At 50.1% G+C, this 21472-nt stretch overlaps 5 protein-coding genes across 5 annotated transcripts; 1 reads left to right on the forward strand and 4 right to left on the reverse strand.

Moving 5' to 3' along the window:
- Nucleotides 1-406: 406 nt before the first annotated feature.
- H6S33_005435 (uncharacterized protein) lies at nt 407-1445 on the reverse strand (the record flags this gene model as incomplete). Its single annotated transcript, XM_044836780.1, has 7 exons — nt 407-485; nt 552-610; nt 667-766; nt 822-912; nt 1021-1102; nt 1157-1270; nt 1419-1445. 7 exons carry the CDS (start codon nt 1443-1445, stop codon nt 407-409), a joined length of 552 nt encoding a protein of 183 aa, XP_044698744.1.
- A 1670-nt stretch (nt 1446-3115) lies between these two features.
- H6S33_005436 (uncharacterized protein) lies at nt 3116-6699 on the reverse strand (the record flags this gene model as incomplete). The annotated part of the gene is made up of 3 exons (XM_044836782.1): nt 3116-3247; nt 3318-6575; nt 6667-6699. The coding sequence occupies 3 exons, from the start codon at nt 6697-6699 to the stop codon at nt 3116-3118; spliced, it is 3423 nt and encodes a 1140-aa protein (XP_044698745.1).
- Nucleotides 6700-9087: 2388 nt separating this feature from the next.
- Nucleotides 9088-10494, reverse strand: H6S33_005437 (uncharacterized protein; the record flags this gene model as incomplete). The annotated part of the gene is made up of 1 exon (XM_044836783.1): nt 9088-10494. One exon carries the CDS (start codon nt 10492-10494, stop codon nt 9088-9090), a length of 1407 nt encoding a protein of 468 aa, XP_044698746.1.
- A 4406-nt stretch (nt 10495-14900) lies between these two features.
- H6S33_005438 (uncharacterized protein) lies at nt 14901-15504 on the reverse strand (the record flags this gene model as incomplete). The annotated part of the gene is made up of 2 exons (XM_044836784.1): nt 14901-15236; nt 15289-15504. The coding sequence occupies 2 exons, from the start codon at nt 15502-15504 to the stop codon at nt 14901-14903; spliced, it is 552 nt and encodes a 183-aa protein (XP_044698747.1).
- A 2423-nt stretch (nt 15505-17927) lies between these two features.
- H6S33_005439 (uncharacterized protein) lies at nt 17928-19468 on the forward strand (the record flags this gene model as incomplete). Its single annotated transcript, XM_044836785.1, has 5 exons — nt 17928-18280; nt 18352-18473; nt 18546-18897; nt 18964-19246; nt 19310-19468. The coding sequence occupies 5 exons, from the start codon at nt 17928-17930 to the stop codon at nt 19466-19468; spliced, it is 1269 nt and encodes a 422-aa protein (XP_044698748.1).
- Nucleotides 19469-21472: the final 2004 nt, after the last annotated feature.

Here is a 21472-nt window from a genome sequence, read left to right on the forward strand (position 1 = left end):
AACTTCGCTCCATAAGTTGTCAATCTTAATAATTATACTAGAGTAGATATATGGTAGATAACACAGAGACATCCAGCATCAATCTAGTCCAATAACTTTCATTCAGAATACCCTCATTATTGCATATCTTTCAGTTTTCTGGAGGCAGTAATATCGAGTGATATTCTATGATTGACAGTCTTCCACTAATATCGCAAGTATGTGCGGCTGTCCGGGCTCAATAAAGATTGATACCAGAGAGGTGCTGACGTCACTTCCGATATTGCGGCCTAACAATATACCGGTGGATAGAAATGTTCGGTACAGAGATGTAGTAGTCATGATACCCGCCCGCAACATTGGTGGACCGGATAACCGCATGTACAGTTCCCATGAGATGATTGGCTTGCGATGTTTTTCTTGTCAATTAATATAACCAGAAGCACGCTAATTGAAGTCTGTGCTCCGGCTTGCAATCGTATAATACTATATTGGCGTCTATATAACTTTGTGTCATAATTATTAGCTTGTGTGCGTACTCTTATGCTGTTTAGATGAATCTACTATCATACCGAACAGTCCAACTAGTTGTACCGAGATTGAGATTTGCAAGCCAAGAAATGTTTAGAGTCTTCAGTAGAGTAGACATTTCCTTTGCCGTTTCGATTGGGTGGTAAAATAACGCACCCAGGACATGCTGTAGACAAATTCATCAATCGTCAACCAGTTAAACACGTTAGTAGTCTCGGCTCCATCTATGTATGGAGTGTAATGGGCGCCCATATAACTGTCCCGACGGGAGAATCAGGTCCCGGCGCCCCACAAATAATAGCATGCCATACCTAGAGTCTTTTCTAGTATCGTGAAGTAATCCTTGCCAAGACCAAAATAATGCCAAGACGGAGCGGAGCCTCCACCGCCTCACGCCAGCTACTAACTAGCCGAGTGATCCGTGATGAGTAAAGCGAGGGTGACGACAACCCGAAGATTGAACATTCCGGGGTTTTAATCTACGGTGCCGATATCGCTTAAAAAACCCACGAGGGTTTGCAACCTGGAACAGCCTTTCTCTATCGGTATGTTGAGATTCCAAGAGCTGCGATGCATATGGGATGTCAAACGGCTGGTAGTGGTGGTGGTCAGTGCTCTGATAATACCCGCCCCGATTTCCTCTTACCAGGTCTAGCTTCACTGCATGGCGATAACTATCACCTTCCAGAATCCCTCTAGTAGGATATCTAGATGATAGATATCTCTTTCGTGGGAAGCACCGATGACCGACCGACCTCTTCTATACAGGGGCTTGCGATACGATAGCCGCCTCTTTTTTTTTTCTTTCTCTCTTTTTTTTTTAATAGATATTATTAACCACTTGCCGAAATCCCAAGTATCGCCGTTTTTTAATACTACTGTGCCTTTTTTTTTTTTTTTTTAAATACCGAGCCAGACGGAGACGGGAGCGTCATCTTATCTGCGGAGTGTGACAGACCAGGTGTCACACATTTTCAGATTAGATCGTCACGCTTCCACGGGTTTGAGGGACATACAATAAAGAGCTCGGAGGTTCCACCACCAACGAGTTACTCAAATGTTGTCTTGGTGAAGCAAGTGACTTCTCCTACAGCAAACTCTCGCTATAAGGATACGATCCGGACCGAAACTTGTATTATCGCTTTCGGAGGATCAAGTGTTAAGGTTAACGGGGCGGAGAAATCCTACCCTTATGGGGTATATATGTATCCTTATAGATAATATCCTTATAGTGAGAGATTGCTATATCTCCATAGTATGTATAGTCGGTTAGTCAAAGAACTGTGCGCTCGGTGTTTGAAACCTAAAGCCATTTGTCGTTGACGTTACCAGTCCAATAATCTTGAGAATTCAAACGTCAGTTCTAGTGATGTTATCCACGGATAGAGACGATGGTGGTGATGATAAAGAGAGAGGGTGAGGAGGGAAAGAAAGGGAGCCATGGATGATAGAATGGCCAAGAGCCACTCCGCAAGAGTCTTCGCATTCCCGCTGACTTTGGCCAACAGAAACGAAAAGCCCAACTATAAGGATAGATTGCGAGACTACCAATAAGGGTTAGTCAATAGTTAGCGACACTGTATTCATAGCGAGAGAGAACACTCGGTACTGTACAAGTAGAACAGATATACCAAACTAGCTGGTATATCTTCGCAGTTGGAGTTTTCTTCCTTCATCAACACTCTTTCTCTATCATTACTCTTCCTCTATCATCAATCAAGTCATCCATCATACATTAAGAGTGACTTTAACCAACCCAGCATTCCGCCACGCCACCACACTGCACAGGCGAGCCACAAAACCTATTTCAAATCCTCTGGGACCCCATTCGCCCACCCGTCTAACCACAATCCCCAGCCTATTGTATACCTTGAGCTTACCTAAATGGCTAATACATGTATCTATGCGTTTTTACACGTACCCGGCCACACAATACACAGAAGAACGTATCTTTCCCCTCCACAACTGGTCCAATAAGCCGCCTACATGTAAGTACCAACTCGCAATCGTTTAAACCATAATTGAGTCGGGTCGAATCAGGTTCATGAGCGAATCCCACTAGCCCTGCTCTTCGCTGCGTGGCACTAGATGTAGTTATATACTAACACTGCAAAATAGTTAACGAATTATCAATTATTCAATCAACACTGCAAGTTGATAAGATCTAGCGAGTGAGAATGCATGAAGAAAATACTCGACAACAAAACCACTCACGATTCATCAGTTAGTTCAACTCAGTCTATATCATTATCATTTTTTTATTTGAGTCAAGGCTAACGTTTGTGTTGTGCCTTGTTGCACAGATTTTGGCCCTTTATTGAACACCTTACGAGGCAATTGATTGATTGATTACTTTATTAATTGTATACCTTACGAGGTAAGTACAAAGAAAGAACAGGGCGTCTCTTCATCTCAAAACATCAGTTCTCTCTCCTGTCATCCAATAGTTTGGTCTCCACATCAGCCACTGGAACACAACCCACAACTTCAGAGAAAGGAACATGCAGTATCTCATTCTCCTGGCATCCTTGATGTCCTCTATGGGAATACTACCAGTTATGGGGCTATATACAGTATCTATCTAAGCTATCTCCTCCGCAGTCCACTACTTCCTCTTCCCCCCTTTCCCACCCCTCTTACCTCCGCCGCCGCCTCCACCGGGGCCCCTCTTCTTATCCGCCGCAGCATCACCGCCCGCCGAAAAGATCTTCACCTTCGAGACCCCCACGCAGTTGATCTACTCTCGTCAGTCTCACCACTCCAAAAAAACCAAAAACCAAAAAAGCCAAAAGGAAAAGAATACTCACAATCTCCGCCTCTCTCCACCCCTTAATCAGCTCCCTCTCCGCCGGCCACATCACCTCCCCATCCACACTCTTCTTCTTCTCCCCCTCCGCCAACCACTTCCCCACAATCTCCTTCACCGCCTTCCCCTTCTTCACTGTCCCCGGCTGCATCTTCACCCGATACTTAAACTTCCCCATCGCGCCCCACGGCGCACACACCGGCACCGCATCCAGCAACACATCGCCGGCCATCGGCATCCCCACAAACGCATCCAGCGGTATACTCACCGTCTCATCGTCCTCGTCGTCATCGCGCAGCCTCGCCTCCTCGGCCATCATCGCCTCCCGTGCTGCACGCGCATGCTGTTCGCGGCGCCGCGCCTTCTGGAACGCTGCCTCCTCGTCCTTCGCCGCTTTCGTGGCCGCCGCGTCGTCGGCCTTTGCGGCGGCCGCGGAGCCGAGGAGCGACATGGCGAGGGCGCGGTCCTCGGCGTCTTGGTGCGCGTATTTGGTGGCGAGCTTTTTGGCTTTTCCCTTTTTGCCGCGGACTTGGGCTTGCACGGGTTTGGGGGGTGCGGGCTTGGCGGAGGTAGTGGCGGCTGCGGGGATGTCGTTGTTGGTGGCGCCGCCGCCACCGAGGCGGGCTTTGCGCAGCTCGCGGCGGTCTTTGGCGGACATGTGTTTGCTGCCTGAGGGGGTGTCGGCTCTGTCGGTGGTTGTGGTTGTGGTGGTGCGGTCGTCGTCTTCGTCGAGGTCCGAGTCTTGCTCTTGCTCTTGGGCTTTGGGTTCGGTGTCGGCGTCGGCTTCGGGCGCGGCCTCTTCCTGCGCCTCCTCCTCTTCGCCCGCAGACTCGATCTGCGCATCGGGAAACTCCTCATCACTGCTCTCCTCGGCCTCGGTCTCGGCCTCATCGTCATCATCGTCGTCGAGATTCTCCCTGCCATCACCGGGCCCATCTACCTTCTCGCCCGCCGGTTCCGCGGGGGTCGGGTTGGCGGCGGTAGTTTCTTCCTCCTGCTCCTTCTCCTTCTCGCCCAGTCTGTGCTTCCCGTGCCGCCGGCGACTCTCCTCATCCACATACCACATGACGCCAAAGCCCAGTATCAGCTGCGCCGGCGGCAAGAAGTTCTTCGCGCCCTTGATCTCAAACCGCCCAGTGTCCAGGTACTCCCCTCTGACCATCTTCCCCACCTGCTCATGCGTGACCCACCACGCCGACATGCCACTCTTTGCGTCCCACGCCCTACTCGTTGCCACCGCCAGCGTCCCCGCCTGCGTCAATGTGCTCGGAGGAATGGGTGCGCCGGGCGTCGCTGGGTTATTCTTGATGACGACCATGGCGGCGCCCTCGATGTCGGCGCTGACATAGACGTCGCCGCGGCGGAAGTAGCGGCGGTAGAGGATCTCGTTCTGCTGGAGGTCGCGGCCGGCAAGCACCATGAGGCCGTCGCTGGAGATGAAGAAGAGGAACTTCTCGAACCAGTGCTGGGCGCGCACGGGGCGCAGTACGTCCTTCTCGTGCTTGAGCGCCTTCTGCAGGTCCGTCTGGATCTTCTTCTCCGTGGACTTGAGCGCCTTGGTCGACGACTGGATGGTCTTGGACTCCTTGACGAGGAGCACCTTCTTCTGCGTAAAGTACGAGGACGCGTTGGCGTAGCCCGTCAGCGATAGGTCGATGTCGATGTCGAGCGTCTTGACCACCTTTTTCGGCTTCGTGGGCGCTGCGGCATCGTCCTCGCCCTCCTCGTCCGTCTCGTCCGCCGAGTCGTCAGACTCCTCCTCGCCCTCCTCGTCGTCGTAGTTTACCTCCGGCAGCGTGACCGTCACCGTGTTCTCCGCCAGCTTCAGCGGCAGCTTAATCAGCTCCGCCACGGGGTTCCCGCGCTTCCGCTCCACGTCGATGAGCTGGTCCATGGCGACCCAGTCCATCCCCTTCGCCACAAGGCCATTGACACTCGCAATGACCTCCTCGACGCGGTCCAGGTTCGCCTCGATCGCCTGCGCCTTCGCCGTGTTGATCTCCTGGAGCGTTCGCAGGCCCTCGACCCGGCGGTGATGGTCCGTGCGCGCGGCGTCGAGGCGCTTCACGGCGTTCTCGCGCATGGTTGTGATGCGCGAGTCGGACTTTTGCGACTCGATGGAGGAGAAGAAGGAGTCCACGGTAGTGTTGTAGCCGTGGCACTCGACGGTCTTGATGCCCGGGGCGTTGAAATACTGGATCGGGAGGAAGGGGAAGAAGTCGTCGTAGACCATTCCCTTTGCCTCGCCCTCCTCCTGGACCTTTTCTGGCTGCTCGGACTCGACGGCCTCGGTGGTGCCGAAGGCGCTCTGCTGCTGCTGCTGCTGTGCCTCCGGTTCGTCTTCGCCGCCGCCGAATGAGACGCCCTTCTTCTTCTTATCGGCGGCTTTGTCCTTCTTGTACCCGCCCGTGTTCTCGGCCGGTGCGCGGGGTGCTTTGGCGATGATGTAGCCCTTGATGCCCGTGCCGTTGACGTCGGCCATGATATCCCTTATCATCCCCTCTGCAGCCTCCAGCGCCCTCACCACACCGTCGAGCGTCTCCTCGTCCGCCAGGGCATCCTCAGCCTTGACATCCACGTCCACGCCCGTCGTGCGGAAGCAGTGCTCAATCAGCGCCGGCGCAAACTCGGGCATGCGCGCCGACAGCACCTTCTTGACCATCTCATCACCGCCCTTCCGCTTCGCCTTCTTCTTGTACTTCCTGCCCGCACCCTGACTTGGCAGGGACGTCGTCGCCGCCGCTGCCGCTGCATCCTCATTCTCCAGGGACGCCTCCAGCGCCGCAATAATCCTCTCCCGCAGCACGCCCTCCGCGGTCCTCGTTGACACCTCATACTTTGCGCCGACCCGACACTCGCCCACCCCGCCCTCGCCGCCCTTCACCTCTCTCAGCAAGGCCACAATGGTTCCCTCGCGGTCCACCAGCACCACGTTGCCTCCGGCATAGAACTCGAGGTAGAGTCTGTAGGCGCCCTCCGAGAACACAAACTCTAATACGCGGTCCGATGCAACCTGGCGGACCGCTGTGCACCGGCGCGTGCGCAGGCATTTGCGGAGCTTTGCGACGAAGGGGGACTGTTTTGGGGAGGTGCCACGGGCAAAGGTGGTGAGGTGGCAGCGGAAGCCAGAGTCGATGAGGAGCAGGTGCTTGCTGCTGGGCTTGGAGAACTTGAGGAGGAAGATACGAGTGGTGATGTCGTAGATGTTTGTGAGGCGGTGGGAGGGGGTGAGTGTTGTGGAGAGCTCGTGGGCTATCACCTGGTGGGTGTGAGTGGGGGGGTGCTATACCTCCTGGTGGTGGGGGGGTGCTATACCTCCTGGTGGTGGGGGGGAGGAGAGAGGGACTTACCTGTAGGTCTAGAGAGGAGAAACGTTGTTTCATGGCTCTTTTGGGGTGGGGGGTTTCTGTGCTATCTGCGAGTCTTCTGTGCTATCTGCGAGTCTTCTGTGCTATCTGCGAGTCTTCTGTGCTATCTGTGAGTGTGAGAGTCTGATTGGGGGATTCAGATTCACTCGAGATGTGGGGGGAAGGGGAGATGAGGTATGTGCTCTGCGTGCGTGTTGATTGCCTGTGTTCTCTCGCTGTCCGTTGCTGGCTCCTAGAAGGTGGGGTGTCTGTGTGGCTGTGGTGGGGGTGTTTCTCATTAGTGGTGTGGATGTGTCTGTGGCTGCTGCTGCCCACGCAAATGACGTGTGGTTGTTACACAGGCCCATTGCATCCCCGGTAAGTTCCACCACGATAAGCATGGAAAGCAACGACATGTCAAAAAAGCAAATATATACATGCGATACATATGGAAAACCCTCAGGCAAGTCGCGATAAACCCAACCCTACCACAAGTTGCCAGCCAAAACATCCCTCCGGCTGCCCTCAAACAAATGACAAGACAAGTGCCGAACCTAGCCAACCGGGTAAAACACACTTCTACACACGATCGAGGGGAAGAAAGGAAGCACTAGACGTCGGGAATCGCACCACTCATCGACAACGGCCCGCACAGCATGGCTCGCTGTCAACGAAAGAGAGGGAAAAAAAAAAAGGGCCACCCTGTTTCTCTTCCTTCTAGATGTCGAAACTGTGGAACAAGGCACATGACACTACATACATGTGCCTACTCTACCTGCTCTATGCTATGCTATGCTATGCTATGCAGCTATGCAGCCAGGTATGTATGAAGCAGGGTGAAGAGGGGGGTTCAAGGGGAAGAAAAGTACCGGACGGTGTGCAGAGATCGTTATCGGGTTGCATATAAAAGTGGTGTTCCGGTTTCTACACTTACTCTATCTCCCCCTACCTAGTTTCGCGAGCAAATCTTCCGAGTGGCTGGATGCGGGGTGGTGAGATTGTATGTAGATCTAATCTCTACATGTCAAGATGTTTGACAGCTACACTTTCCTACCTACCTACGTAGCCAGGTAGAGTACCTCCATGTTTGGTCTGTATCTAGGTGCTCTAGCTTAGCTGTGAGCTCTCACCTGAGCTCTACGCCATAGCCAACAAGGTGCCCATCCAGGTCTAGAGCTCTAGAGCTGAGCTAGCTTAGCTTCCCCTCCTCCTCCAGCTGCTCCTCCACAACTCACTCACTCACTTACATTCACGCATGCTTTACTCACATTTCTCTCATTTCACACCTCATTTCACATGTATGTAGCACCATGGAGACCAAAAAAAAAAAAAAAAAAAAAAAACTAAAAGCACCCCTGCAAAAAAGAACATAGAATTTCCAAGTCTAGCTTGCGCGCCCCCCGGGCCCTCTCTCTTCAATTGTTCAAGAATCGAACGGTCAAAAACACAACAATTAATTACAAACCCGCCCCCGGGTTCCCTAGCTCTCCTCTCCATCTCCTGCCATCTGATCGATATCTAGCCATAAAAAAAAAAAGTAACTAAAAAAGAATACGAAGAAAAGAAGAATCGAAGCAGAAAAAAAAAACAAAAAAATAAAAAATAAAAATAAAAAACGCCCCATATCTAACCAACCCATTTCCATCGTAATTCCCATTTCCATCCATCCCATGTGCCCGGCCCCATGCCCCATCCCATCTTATAAAAAAATAAACACCATGACGTTATAACCCATGATATACTAAACGTACCCGCCCGCCCCGGCCACGGACGGCCACGGCCCGGGCCCTCCCTAACTACCGTGTACCAAACTTACCTATCTCCCTCCCTCCCGAGCTACCCCAGACTGTTCCTATCTTCCCTCTATTATATAAAACAAAAACACACATACCGTACCACACACACACACCACCACTACACACTTAGCTAATTAACTTTACGTCCCAACCTGCAGATCAACTATAAAAATAAAAAAAAGTAAATAAAAAAAAAAAAAAAAAAAAAAAAAAAGAGATAACAAAAAACCCCTTGGAGAGATGAGATAGGGGGCCGGGCGGGGGAAAAAGAAAAGAAAAAGCGAAAACCCCTTCCTGCCTGCCCTTCTTCTGATCTCATGCACACACCCAATCCACCAATCCATAGCTAGCTAGCTAGATAGAGTACATGTAGCTAAGTCAGCCAGCTAGTTGGAGCGGGAGAATGTTCCGGCGGGTGGGTGATATATGTGCCCGGAGGTCCGCACCGCTCCTTCGTAGCTAGATGGATGGATGTAGAGATAAGGGATCGATCCGGAAAGAAGAGGAGGAAAAGAAGAAAGATAAAAAAGCCAATCTCGAGAAGAAGAAACCCCAGAAACCAGAAACCAAGCCCAATCTCTAAGTACTAAAAAACAGTACTAAAAACGGAAAAAAAACAAAAAAACGCCTAGCTATCATTTCCCTCGTCACTACTACCGCTGCTGCTGCTACTACTGCTACTGCTACTGCTCTCCCCGCCTTCAACTATAACACCATCGACGCCGGCACCAACCCCCAATTCCTCCTCCCGGCACCTCAGCACCTCCACAACGCTCATCCACCCATTCTCCTCAGCATACTGCCTCGGCGTCCGGCCCTTCTCATCTTTCACTGTGACGTCCGCCGGCGCAACCTCGTTCTCCAGCAGCATGGCCACCGTGACCGCATCCCTCACGCTCGCCGCATAATGCAGCGCCGTCTTCCCCTTTGGATCCACAGCATCGACCCTGGCCCCCCGACGCAGTAGCATCCTCACCATCTCCTCTTTGGCCCCCTGAATAACATCCACCCGGCTCTTGGACAGGAGTCTCCTGAGCTCCGGCGGCGCGCCCAAAACCGCTTCATGCAGTGGCGTCTTACCCTTCCGGTCCCGCACATCCACGTCCGCGCCCTTCTCCAGCAGCAATCTCACAACCTCAACCTTCCCATGGTGTACCGCAACGTGCAGCGCCGTCGCCGGGTTCGCGTCCTCGATTTTTGCGCCCTTCTCCAACAGCATCTGCACAACGCTCACGCACCCGTACAGCGCCGCCGTCTGTAGCTCCGTCCACCCCAGGTGGTCCAGCACGCCCATCTCTGCGCCCGCCTCGATAAGCACCTGCGGGAGCGTGCTCCCGTGGTGTCCCCACTTGCCCACATGCTTGACCGCTAGATGTAGTACCGTCTTGCCCGTGTTGTCGCGCACCCACGTGTGCGCCCCGTGCGCCAGCAGCGCGCTCACAACCTCGACCACCGCCGTCTCGGCCCTCTCCTGTAGCTCTCCTATGTCCACGCCCTCGCCCACGCCGCCAAGCCGCACCCAGCGCCCCTCGAGCCCATGGCGCGCCACACATGCCATCTGCAGAGGGGTCCGCGCCGAAACGCCGCTGACCCTGTTGACGTCTGCGCCGGCCGCAACAAGCACCTGTACAATCTCTCTTCTTGCGTAGAGCGCGGCCCAGTGTAGCGGCGTGGCGCCCATCTTTGTTTCTATAGCGTGGACGTCCGCTCCGTTCTCGAGCAGCAGGCGGACGACGGCGGCGTCGCCATTTATGGACGCCTTGTGGAGCGCTGTAACGCCGAGCGGGTCTGCGGCATTGACACAAATGATGGGGGTAGTAAGAAGGTAGGCAATGAGTGGGTAGTGGCCGCGGTCGGCGGCCCAGACGAGTGCGGGGGTGCCGTAGACGTCCTGGGTGGCGAGGGTGCGTAGTGGGGTTGTGAGGAGGCGGGCGAAGAATTTGTTGGTGCGCAGGAGGGCATTGAGGTCGCGTGCAGTCAGGTCCGAGGACACTTGCAAAAGAAGTTCGTTGGGGAACTTCATGAGGGATTGCATCGCTGTGGGGGCCTATTTCTCGGGGGTGTCGGAATTGATTGGTTGGTTAATTGGTGGTGGTCCGGGAGTGAGAATTGAGTATTGAGTAATGGGATTGAGTGCTAATTGTTGTGAACAGGAGCTAGCTAAACCAATAGCTATGATCGACTTCGACTTCGACTTTAAACTATACCAGATACTGATAATAGTAGTTCTGAGAGTGCGCGTGGGTGGGGAAGATCGATATCGGCGGTCTGCTCAACCAAAGTAGTACCGTCTCGAACAAGCTGGCTCGTAAAAGGGCAATGGGAGTAAAAACAGTCTCAAGGCCCTCTCGAAGAACGAGTGTATAGTTTCGAGATCGAGACAAGCAGACTCGGCGTCTATAAGGCAGTTTCGCTCGAGGGGGGGACAGGGAGGGTGACCAGGCAAACTAACGTATGGGACAGCAGTAGAAGCAGCAGCAGCACAGATAGTAGATAGAAAAGATAGAAAGAAAGATCCAACCACCCGATCCAATCCTAGCCAATCCACTAGGCTGGCAGCTACACTGAAAATTAATTGGAGCGGCCTTCGGGACAGTAGCAGCAGCAGCAGAGGGATGATGATGAGGGGTGAGGGGGGGGGGGGAGGGGGTACTAGGTACTAGGGGGGGGGATGTTTAGTTAGAAGGTCAGGTATGTAGGTACTGGGGGGGGGGCAGAGGTAACATCGTTCAATTAAAGCGGAGAATTACGCTTTTTTTTTTCCACACCGGGGGCCGGGGGGGAGTACAGGACAGGTACAGGACAGAACAGGCCAGGGCAGGCACCGCAGAAAAGGACAGGTGGGATAGGACAGGACTGAAAACTAACTACATAACTAACATGAGTGGAGATCGGTGACTTCTAACTAGAGAGTACCTTACTTCCATGCCATGTCCTCTAACCTACCTTACAGCAAGCAAGCACTCGACCTCTCTCTACATGCTCTACCAGCTCTCATACATACATGTTATAGCCAACCCGGCCCAGTCCAGCCCAGCCCGGCCCAGCCCAGCCTAGCTACATATGTAAATGTATGTAGGTATTGTACTTATGCTAACTAACCACATTCTACAGCTTCCCAAAAAGCTGTAGTAGGCTAGTTAGTTGGTAAAAATAATAATTAAAAACCCCCTCGGGAGAGGGGGGTGGCAGCCAGACGGTGGGCGGAAAAGAAAAATAAAATAAAAATTAAAAAAATAAAATAAAAGTGGGATGGTACATGGTACCATGCAACCGGTAGCTGGTAGTACTCGTACATAACAGTAACTAACTGGACGTAGAGTACATTTTCCCACAGGTTAATAGGTATATCGAGGGCCAAGCAAATCAATGCCTTTCATGCGTGCGGAGAAAAGAAAAAACGACAGCGAATAAATTCCTACCTGTGCTCTGCTTTCTGCAACCCTCCCCCTTCCCCCCCATCGCGAACTTTCTTCTTGAATTCTTCTCTCGCCTAGATGCAAATATGGCTGAACGAAAGGGAGGAAGAAAAGAAAGTAAGGAAAAAAATTCCCCTCGCTGCACTTCCTCTTCAGTACTCTATGTACGCAGTCTAATTCCTGTATGTAGAATATGTAACCCCTTCCATAAAAATAAAAGTTGTTAGCAAAAAAAAAAATATGTTGTTAGCCAGTAGAAAAAGAATCCATCTAGAAGAAGAATCGGATCATACCCCCCCCCCCCGGGGCGGCCGTTCTCACGGCAAATCTCCCATTTCCCATCTCCAATCCACAAATCCACAAATCCACCACTACTCCTGCGATATCGCCCGTGTATATTCAATCGGGGAAAATAGGGATTTCGGCGGAGCTAGGAGGGGGATGGATGGAAGGGGGGGTTATCCCTATCTGAACACGCGGCACCCAGACGTGGGTGGTCGACACTCTCTCTATTCCTCTCTCCCAAAGTTTTTGAATGGCCCATGAAACACCACGTCTGCCAGCCAGTCAGTGGGGGGGCGGGCGATGGGAGGGGGGGTACTCTACTCTGCTGCTGTAGGTAGGCAGATGGTGGTAGGCGTAGCTCTGTGGTTAGACTTCTGTGGGTGGTGCAGCATTGCAACGTCGTCGGATTTGACAGAAGCGCCAAGCTGCCTCTGGTTGCGCCTAACCCACCAAACAACAACCACTCTCGCTGACTGGCACCGCTCCCTCCACCGCCATCCCGGCCACGGCATACCACCCAAGCGATTAAACCAAGAGAGTAGATAGACGGACGAGTCGGTAGACAGCTAGTGGGGATTCAGCCCTGCCTTTATATATCGCCCCCTCGAATAACAACATTATTTTTTCCTTCTGGACGCCCCCCCCTCCCTCTTCTCTCCGAAGAGGAGGGGTGGAGGGGGTGCGATATCGATACCAATATCGATACTCGATTCTGATCGTGTTCGCGGGTTATGTGTGTGTCTGTCTATCTTCCTCCTCAACATCGCTATCAACCTCAAATCCGCACATCCCTTCCCTTCCTCCCTTCCCTTCCCTCTATCATGCAGGGAACCCCCCAAACCCATTAACCCCAAACCCAAACCCAAAGATTCCAAACCGCACCGTCTAGCCATCCAAACCAGGGGGACTGAGCACCATTAAAAATCCACCCCAGTCTAGTAACCCATAGAATTGGGTTCGGCAATCTTTCCATTCCCCGGGCCCCCTTTGAACTTCCTCAAGCTTCTAGACCTTGGTCGCTCTCGACATATGTGATGAGCTCTTCTTATCCCCCCATTCCCCGTTCAACCCTTCCCCCGGCTCCCCCACGCCCGCCGTTTCAGCCTCGGGCCGTATGGATATCTGCTACTCTACATAAGTCTCCAACATCTCAATAACCCACAGCAGAGCACCTACCTACCTGCCTACCCTAGGATAGAGCCAACTCGGTATCGTGTAGGTTGCAGTGTAGATCATGGATACAAAATCGATATGTATTCTAGCTCAGTGGCATTCGCAACTCGCCCAGGCTCAAGCTCGGGCCCCAATATGCGATAAAAATAGTTGTCGCGTACATTCCCACACACACCCAGCCGACCCGAGGGGCATCTTTTTTTTTTTTTTTCCTCACCCCATGTTCTTTGACTCTTTTTATTTTTTATTCACATATTTAAATTTTCTACGGGGCCGGAGCGGTTGGCGATGAGGCGGGGATGGGGGAGGTTCGTGCACCACCGGCGCGGCCGGGGAGGAATGATTGTCACTTATCAGCATGTCCCGATAGGGTAGGGGTAGGGGTAGGGGGTCATGGGATCTCACTCGCTTGCTGTCGGGGAGACTAGGCTTTATCTGGAATGCTAGCTAGTAGTAGTATCAGAAATAGTAGTAATAGTACTCTAGAGTTAGTAGAGCTAGAGGGCAGATAGGCCCCGGGGGAACAAGGGATGGCAGATAACGGCCTAGCTAGATCTAGATGGGATCTGATAAACTTGGCCAAGTATTATAACGACAACCCACCACCTCCACCATCTCCACACCCACTCTCACCGTGCACCGCGTACCACCCACCCCTACCGCGGGCTTTATTTACCCCAGGTTTGGCAATTGCACGACACAGATGAAAGTGTCATGCCACTTATCTAGATAGACTAGAGTATAGATTACAATCTATATTGTTTCTTCTCCCTTCGATCCTCTCTCCCTCCCTAGCTCCCACCTTACCGACCTAGCTACATAAATGTGGTGAGCTTACTGCTGTAGAACGTTACATGGTGCCGGTGCTACTTAAGTGGCCATGATGGTGGTCATACAAAATCGGCCAAACAAAACGCAGGGCGAGCCGGTTGGTTAATTAGCTGGCGCTTAATGAAAATCCTCGAGGGCTTGATCTTCATGTGACATTGGTGATGGGGATGAGGTGGAGGAGCAGGTAGATGTGGAGGAGGAGGAGGAGGCAGATGTGGATATGGATGTGGACGGAGGTAGATACATCATAACCTGGTAATAACTCAGGCAACCGTATCGCCAATATGCCACGCAGGTTCCCCAGACTCAGGCTTTACTACACTTTCCCCTTTATTTGATTCGTGATTCAGGCGTTAATGTGGTTACACACATAAGACACTGGATTAAAGGTACAGCAATATCGATTTATGTATGATATTCATTTATTTAACTCGCGTTGACTCAGAAGCAAGAACTAGAGGAAATACTCGCAAAGGAAACATCGATATCTCTGAAAACTGACGTTAAAAAGTGAATAGACCAGGGCCAATTCTTCACAATTTATTTTCTCTTTTTTTTTTTGACATTTCCAGTTTTTTGCTCTCTCTCTTTTTTGTTTTTTTCTTTCGTGTCGGTATGATAGAATATCCAGAAACTCAAAATAAGAAATGTTGCGTGAGATTGCAAGGAATGTAAGAAATAAGAAAAATAACCCGCCGACCTAAACAGACTGGATCTCGCAGCCCGCGGCCGGTCACCCGCAGGACGGAAGATACAGGATCTCATCCAATGACTGCTCAATGTTTCTATGTTGAGGGGTGCGTCCAGAAGGCTGCCCCCCCTTGTATCCCTCCCCAGGGGATCGTTCCTGTGGGGCAAGGCCTAGACTATCAAGGTCGTTGAAGAGCTGCTCGTACGGAGGGGAGGGGTTGGGTAGTTTAGAAAGCCTGAGGAGTGTGTTTCCATCCTCCTCATCAGCCAGATAACGCCCAACTGATGCTGGCGTTCTGCGGACCCGCCTCTCGGCTATGCCATTGTTGGTAACTGACTCTCGGGGATGCGTTTCCGTTCGAGAGACAGTTGGCATGATCTAGGCTGGTATTAGTGACGGAAGGCATTTCTTCAGGTATGGTTTAACTCACACTAGTCTCTTCAGATGAGGCGGTTTCGAGGGTATCTCGTGTTCCGACACCCTCGAAACCGTGAACCTCGTTCCTAGATTCCACTAAAGTTCTCTTCATAGTATATGATCCGGGGTTCTCTTGCAGTTGGGGACCGGAGAGGCATTTCGATTCCTCGGCCTTGTGGGCCCCAGGCCCCGAGGATGGTTTCAAACACGGAATAGTGATGTTTCTCATTTTCGGGGCAAAGATGATGCTTGCAAACGGCTCTTTTTAAGAATAGCTTAGGTGGGATAGATAATATGATTAACGATAGCCGGTGTTTCATCTTCAGGCGATCTATCCTCTCTTATATGCTAGCAAGGCCAGACTGTGGGGAACCCCGTCCTAGAGTATACCATGCTTGAAGGTGCTCGCCCCATGTTCGTTTAATCCTACATGTGCGTAGCAACGAGACCTTTACAGGTCTATCCGTACTACCCCAATCATGACTCTCCACCTCACCTCTCACGATGACCGTAAAGGTGTGCCTCCGTCAATCATAGGTGGTGGCAGAGTGGGGGGGCGGAGCAATGTCCATCCATTTGAAAGAAAGAAATATAGATGGGGGGCTCCTCTGGATGTAAGGATCGAAATAGCAAATTTGCAAAGTGCTGAAAAGACAGTGGGTAAGTTATCCAAAAAAAAGGGCTATGCGTCATATCCACATGTCTCTTGCCAGTGGATACCAAACGTTTCGAACCTCGAAGTAAAAAGCGGATTAAATGATATCGAGTTCGGAGAGTTGCTCCGCCTAGACTCGATTGGAACGCGGCCAAATCCTCAGAGGAGCTTATTTGTATCTCAACACCATCCTTGACTGATTCCCCAGATTCCACGATGCATATATAGTATGCCACGTACCATTAATTCGCAAGGCAGAGAGCGGGACTGAATGTTTCTCCTCTGTATATACAGGCGAGAGCTCGGGCGTGGGATGTCCAGGCCATGGGGGTAATAATGTGTAATGAAATTTAGTGGAATACTCATAACCAATGCTCGCCTCGTCTAGATGCATGGCCATGTGTGAGTGAGGCGGAAAGCGCTGAAGTGATGTGGAAGCAACCGTTCATGGATCCCACACGTTTGATATAAGCGGATTTTTAGGTATCTGGCGGTGCTGGAGGTTATTATATGTATTATTGGTATTCTTTATTACATCGTGTGAATTGAAGAAGAAGGAGAATAATAGAAATGTTGAGCTTGACGTCATCAAGCTATCCGATATCCGATAAATATCGGCCCGTTTAGTGTAACACCAAACGGCTCGGCAGAGGCAGTAGCGTAAGTTCGGGTACAAAGCGATAAAGTTATCGGCAATATTCAGGTTGATTCAAATAACGGCCAGGAAGTTTTGGAAATGTTCGGTCCTAATAGCAGTGATAACCTCGGACTATAACAAAGTAAAAAAAATTGATATTTGGAGGAGGATGCTGTGAACCTGCTCATGAATTCGAAGCTGCGGCCTGGAGCTGATATCTACTACTTCAATGCCTCCGTTTTTTTTTGAAAACAACCACAAGCCAACATACCATCTGTGCCCCATCATCTGACAAATACTAGGCTGCCAGCACACATTGTTGTGCAAGGAATACTTATCGTGAATAAGGGGATATCCAGAGTCTTTGACTGGACCAATGGCTTCGGCGAAGAAAAACGTAATTCAGCGTTGTTTTTGAAACCTCAAACCCTGTTTCCAGCTGTTGAAAGACTTCGCACATGATACCCATAATTTTGGGGTTGTTTTCGTATTTATGTAGGTACCTGTCATATTTTTTTGCAGCTTCGGGTGCAGTTGGTTGTTAAACACGCGGCAGATATTGAACATAAAGCTACCTTACTCACCAGGATCAAGACAAGCTCTTTAGACTATTGTCCACTTTGAGATGTATATGATAAAAGCAATTCACCTGAGAATTTATGTCTGTAAGTTGTCCCGTGGCTTGTGAATCTATCGGTGTCCATCGCAGCTTTTCGTACAGATCAGACTGTGTTGCGCAAGGCAGCTCGGAAGTGCATGCAGGCGTAAAACAAGAAAAAAACGATGTGCCACGGATGATGTATCATGTAGAGTAGAGCGCATCAGGTCAAAATCCCCGACTCGCATATATCAATGAGATTTGTGATATTCCATTGATTTGTGCAGTTGTATGTAAACTTCTGTTTCCGTCGACGTAACGCTGTGGCACGCGCCGTGGCGTACAGGAGGGGAATTCCCCTGAACACTGGTGGTACCCTGAACACCGAAACATTAGGACATCCTTTTGCAATTGGAGTTCAGACTCGAAACCTCTTACTATTCTCGCCATGAAGCTCAACCTCCGTTAGTCTGAAATGTTGAAGATATCCCCGATATGGTAAGCAAGTACTCTACTCCTAGCACGATTTGACCGAGGTTTGCAGGGAAGGTTATGGAACTCCGGTGTTGCTCCTCAAACCATTACAAATTAACATCCACGTCATTCTTCCCCACGAAGAAATCGGATAAATGTTCAAAAATCCAGGCAAATGGTGTTAATTCTCACTGACAAAGTCAACTCTACACCAACACCGGTCCAAAATTTGACACCGAAACTTCAATTTCTCCATCGTCCAGGATAAAAAAAGAAGGGAAAAAAAGAATGACTTCTCAATCTGACTTGCGCAATGCAGCCGCGCCAGGTGTCCCTTATTTCACACCGCATCAATCACCACCATCTGGATCAGCCCTTCCGCTCTCAGAGCAACCCGTTCACAAAGACAAATTGCCCAAGCTCTTTGAGCCCCTCAAGATCCGTGATGCTGTATTCCCGAACCGTGCTTTTTGCGCACCGATGTGCATGTATTCATGTGCTGATGGTAAATTGACGGATTTTCACATGGTGCATTTGGGTGGTATTGCGTATAAAGGTGCAGGACTGGTGATGGTCGAGGCTTCTTCGGTAAGGCCTGAAGGTAGAATCTCTCCGGAAGATTCGGGGATTTGGGAGGACGCGTGAGTTTTCATACTTTCAAAGATGGAGGTGTTGGTGTTAAGTAGTACATGATGGCTAAACCCTTCGGCAGTCAAATTGAGCCCCTGGCGAAAATAGCGACATACGTACACTCACAAGGCCATCATTTGAGTGTTCAGCTCGCGCATGCTGGCAGAAAGGCATCGACAGTTGCACCTTGGTTGGCAGAAAGGGGTGAGTTAACGTGGCATGAAAATATAGTTGCTACTCTATGATAATATAATACTTACTTTTTTTTCTTCCTAGGTCATTCCAACACAGCGACTGCCGCTGTTGGTGGTTGGCCGGACAATGTCGTGTCATCAACTACAACTCCGTGGTCGAGCGATTATCCGGTTCCACGGATGCTTTCGATTGCCGAGATCAAAGACATAGTCAAAGCCTTTGGTGATGCTGCAGTTCGTGCTGTCAAAGCAGGTGTGGATTCTATCGAGCTCCACGCAGCACACGGGTACCTACTTCATCAGTTCTTGAGCACGGCGACCAACCAGCGGACAGATGAGTATGGTGGGTCGTTCGAGAACAGAGTAAGGCTTGTGTTGGAGGCTATACAGGAGATAAGGCCCCGTATTCCCGAGGGAATGCCGTTCTTTCTAAGGTTTGTAGTTGATTCCAACGCCGAGCTTATAGATAGGTATGGTGCTAACATTATGACCAATCGTAGGCTTTCGGGCACAGATTGGCTAGATACGGCAAAGTACCCTGGTGCTTGGGATATCGAACAGACCATACGATTGGCGAAACTCCTGTATCCCCTCGGTGTAGACCTTCTTGATGTTTCCTCGGCTGGGAACCATGAAGAGCAGAAAATTCCCATCCACATCAAGGAATACCAGACTTCATTGGCCGGTAAGGTCAAAAAAGCACTTATTGAAGAAGGTGGTGAAGCGGCGAAATTACTGATCAGTGCGGTGGGCGGTATTACCGATGGAGCACAGGCCAATCAGGTATGAATCCCATGTGTTTGTACGCCTGGTGTTTCGGTGGCTCTAACTGGGCCGCACCTATAGATATTGGAAGAAGGACAAGTCGATGCTGTTTTCATCGCTCGAGAGTTTTTGAGGGACTCAAGCTTTGTCATGAGGGCAGCAAAGGAACTAGAGGTCCAAGTCAGATGGCCTGTTCAATACCAACGCGGAACATTTGGAAGGGTTAAACCTAGGATGTAAGGGCCTCTTCATGTTTCTTGAGCGGGGAATATGAAGTTTATGTACGTATTCTTTGATGTTACCTAGATAGACAGGGATCAGGCGTGCAAATCTTTTGATTTCACGAGCTCGACCAGACCCCACAGTCCACACATGCATGATCACTAGAGCACATGCAGATAGAGAATGAATATAAATGCATTTCTAAAGATATCCCAACAGATATCAGAGGTCTGGTGAAAAAATTGATCTTTGTAACTTATCTGTTAATCCGGCTCCTGCTCCCTCAGTACAGACCTTGTGGAGGTATCTATCTGTTTACCTTCAATATTCAAACCACCAGCGAAAACCTGACCAGGACAGTTAACACGGCCGGTTTGAAGCCGTCATGACAAATATCCTTCGGGCCGGGAACCAAAAAGGGCTCAAAATACAGACAGTGATTGTCGACCCATAGATCAATTGCCACACTTGCCACGGCAGCTTTAGATAAGGCGCTGCGTGGAGAATATTTGATATGGGAATAATTGACATGGAGAATAATATAATTATGATACAGGATCCCTAGCCGGAAGGCTGCATATACCGGGAATTGATAAGCCAATCAATCAAGTTAATTATACAGATACATACTACACAATAAATCACTCCATTACTCTATATTTTCAGACAACGCGGTGCGCGTATGAGTGTATGAGTGGGAATTATATGCTTGTACGAGTGGCTCGCTCATGTGGCAAACCTATTACTGGCCATTCGATTCAGAAGATCTTCCAGTACTCTAAGCAGAAGCTGCGGCAAGAAATTATATCATTAAGTCCTCGGATGTTTCTGTCGGATCTGGTAGCAAGGGAACCCGATGAAGATCATAATGCAGCAGCTAAACCGGCGAGTGATATTCTATGAATATATACGTCTTATGACGGCTACCTGCTCCTAGTTTACGAGATTATCGGCTTGTTCTGAAACTACGTGTATTACATGTAGTTATCTAATATGTATTATCTTTACTCTCTGATGTACGCTCATTCAATCTGATTGGTCGTGAGAGACAGGGGCGATTTAAAGCACGACACATCAAAATTCTGAGCACTCACGATTGAACGGGGCCGAAGGTCCCCCATAGTAGAGAGAGAGAGTGTGAATTGGAGATAGTAGGAGGTTGAAGTGGGAGGGGGGAGGGACCGAAGGCCCCATTGAAGGCCTTTCACACTTGATTGATACCCATAATCCAAAGTACAACTCGCAGTCGCGAGGTGGGCCACTACTACATGTAGTGTACATGTAGTCTAAGAGTAGGGGTTAGAGTACATTTATGTACATACGTACATGTAGGCAACTACCCTAAAAAGTTCGTGGTTCAGAAATACAATTTTTTCCTCCGAGTACGTCATACCATTAATATTAATGACTCTGGGCCCATGGGTCGATGGCTGGAGAGATGAGTATCATATCTACTCAAGTAAGACTTTTGTTTGGGAATAGAGCAAATTATTAATTTCCTTTTTGCTTTTTGCATTTGCTTTTTTTAAATTTCTGTAGCCCATCCGATCACTAGCTAGTTTCAATGCGGGTGTGCAGGCCATGACGGACAGATAAATCAGTAACATCGAACCCGGAATGTTTTATGTACCCCCGACCACACCAATTCTCTAAATTCATGGGTCCGGCTAGTAAAAATCGTCAATAACATCCTTCCTGTGGCAATATTTGAGAAACCACAGCTATATATATTCAACTAGCTAAACCAGAAACAGATCACTTATCTCGGTATTTTATGTATCCTACGAATCGCCTGGTGTTTATAGTTGTGCCTACCTTATGTATGGAGCGCTGTTTTGAGTGCGCATGCGGTGGACTCGATGGTGCTGGAAAAGGGTGCTAGCGCTAGTAGGTAAGACTTTCGGTAGGGTGATGTCTATGGCAGTCGAGATGAGATACAGAGTATCTAGTTTGCGTAAGCATGCATCATATAGTATTCAGTTTGCCAGAGGAAGATCAAACAATACATGTACAGTACCTGCC

This window comes from Morchella sextelata (assembly GCF_020137385.1).
Source record: "Morchella sextelata strain SCLS chromosome Unknown scls_2, whole genome shotgun sequence".
Taxonomy (NCBI): Eukaryota; Fungi; Ascomycota; class Pezizomycetes; order Pezizales; family Morchellaceae; genus Morchella; species Morchella sextelata.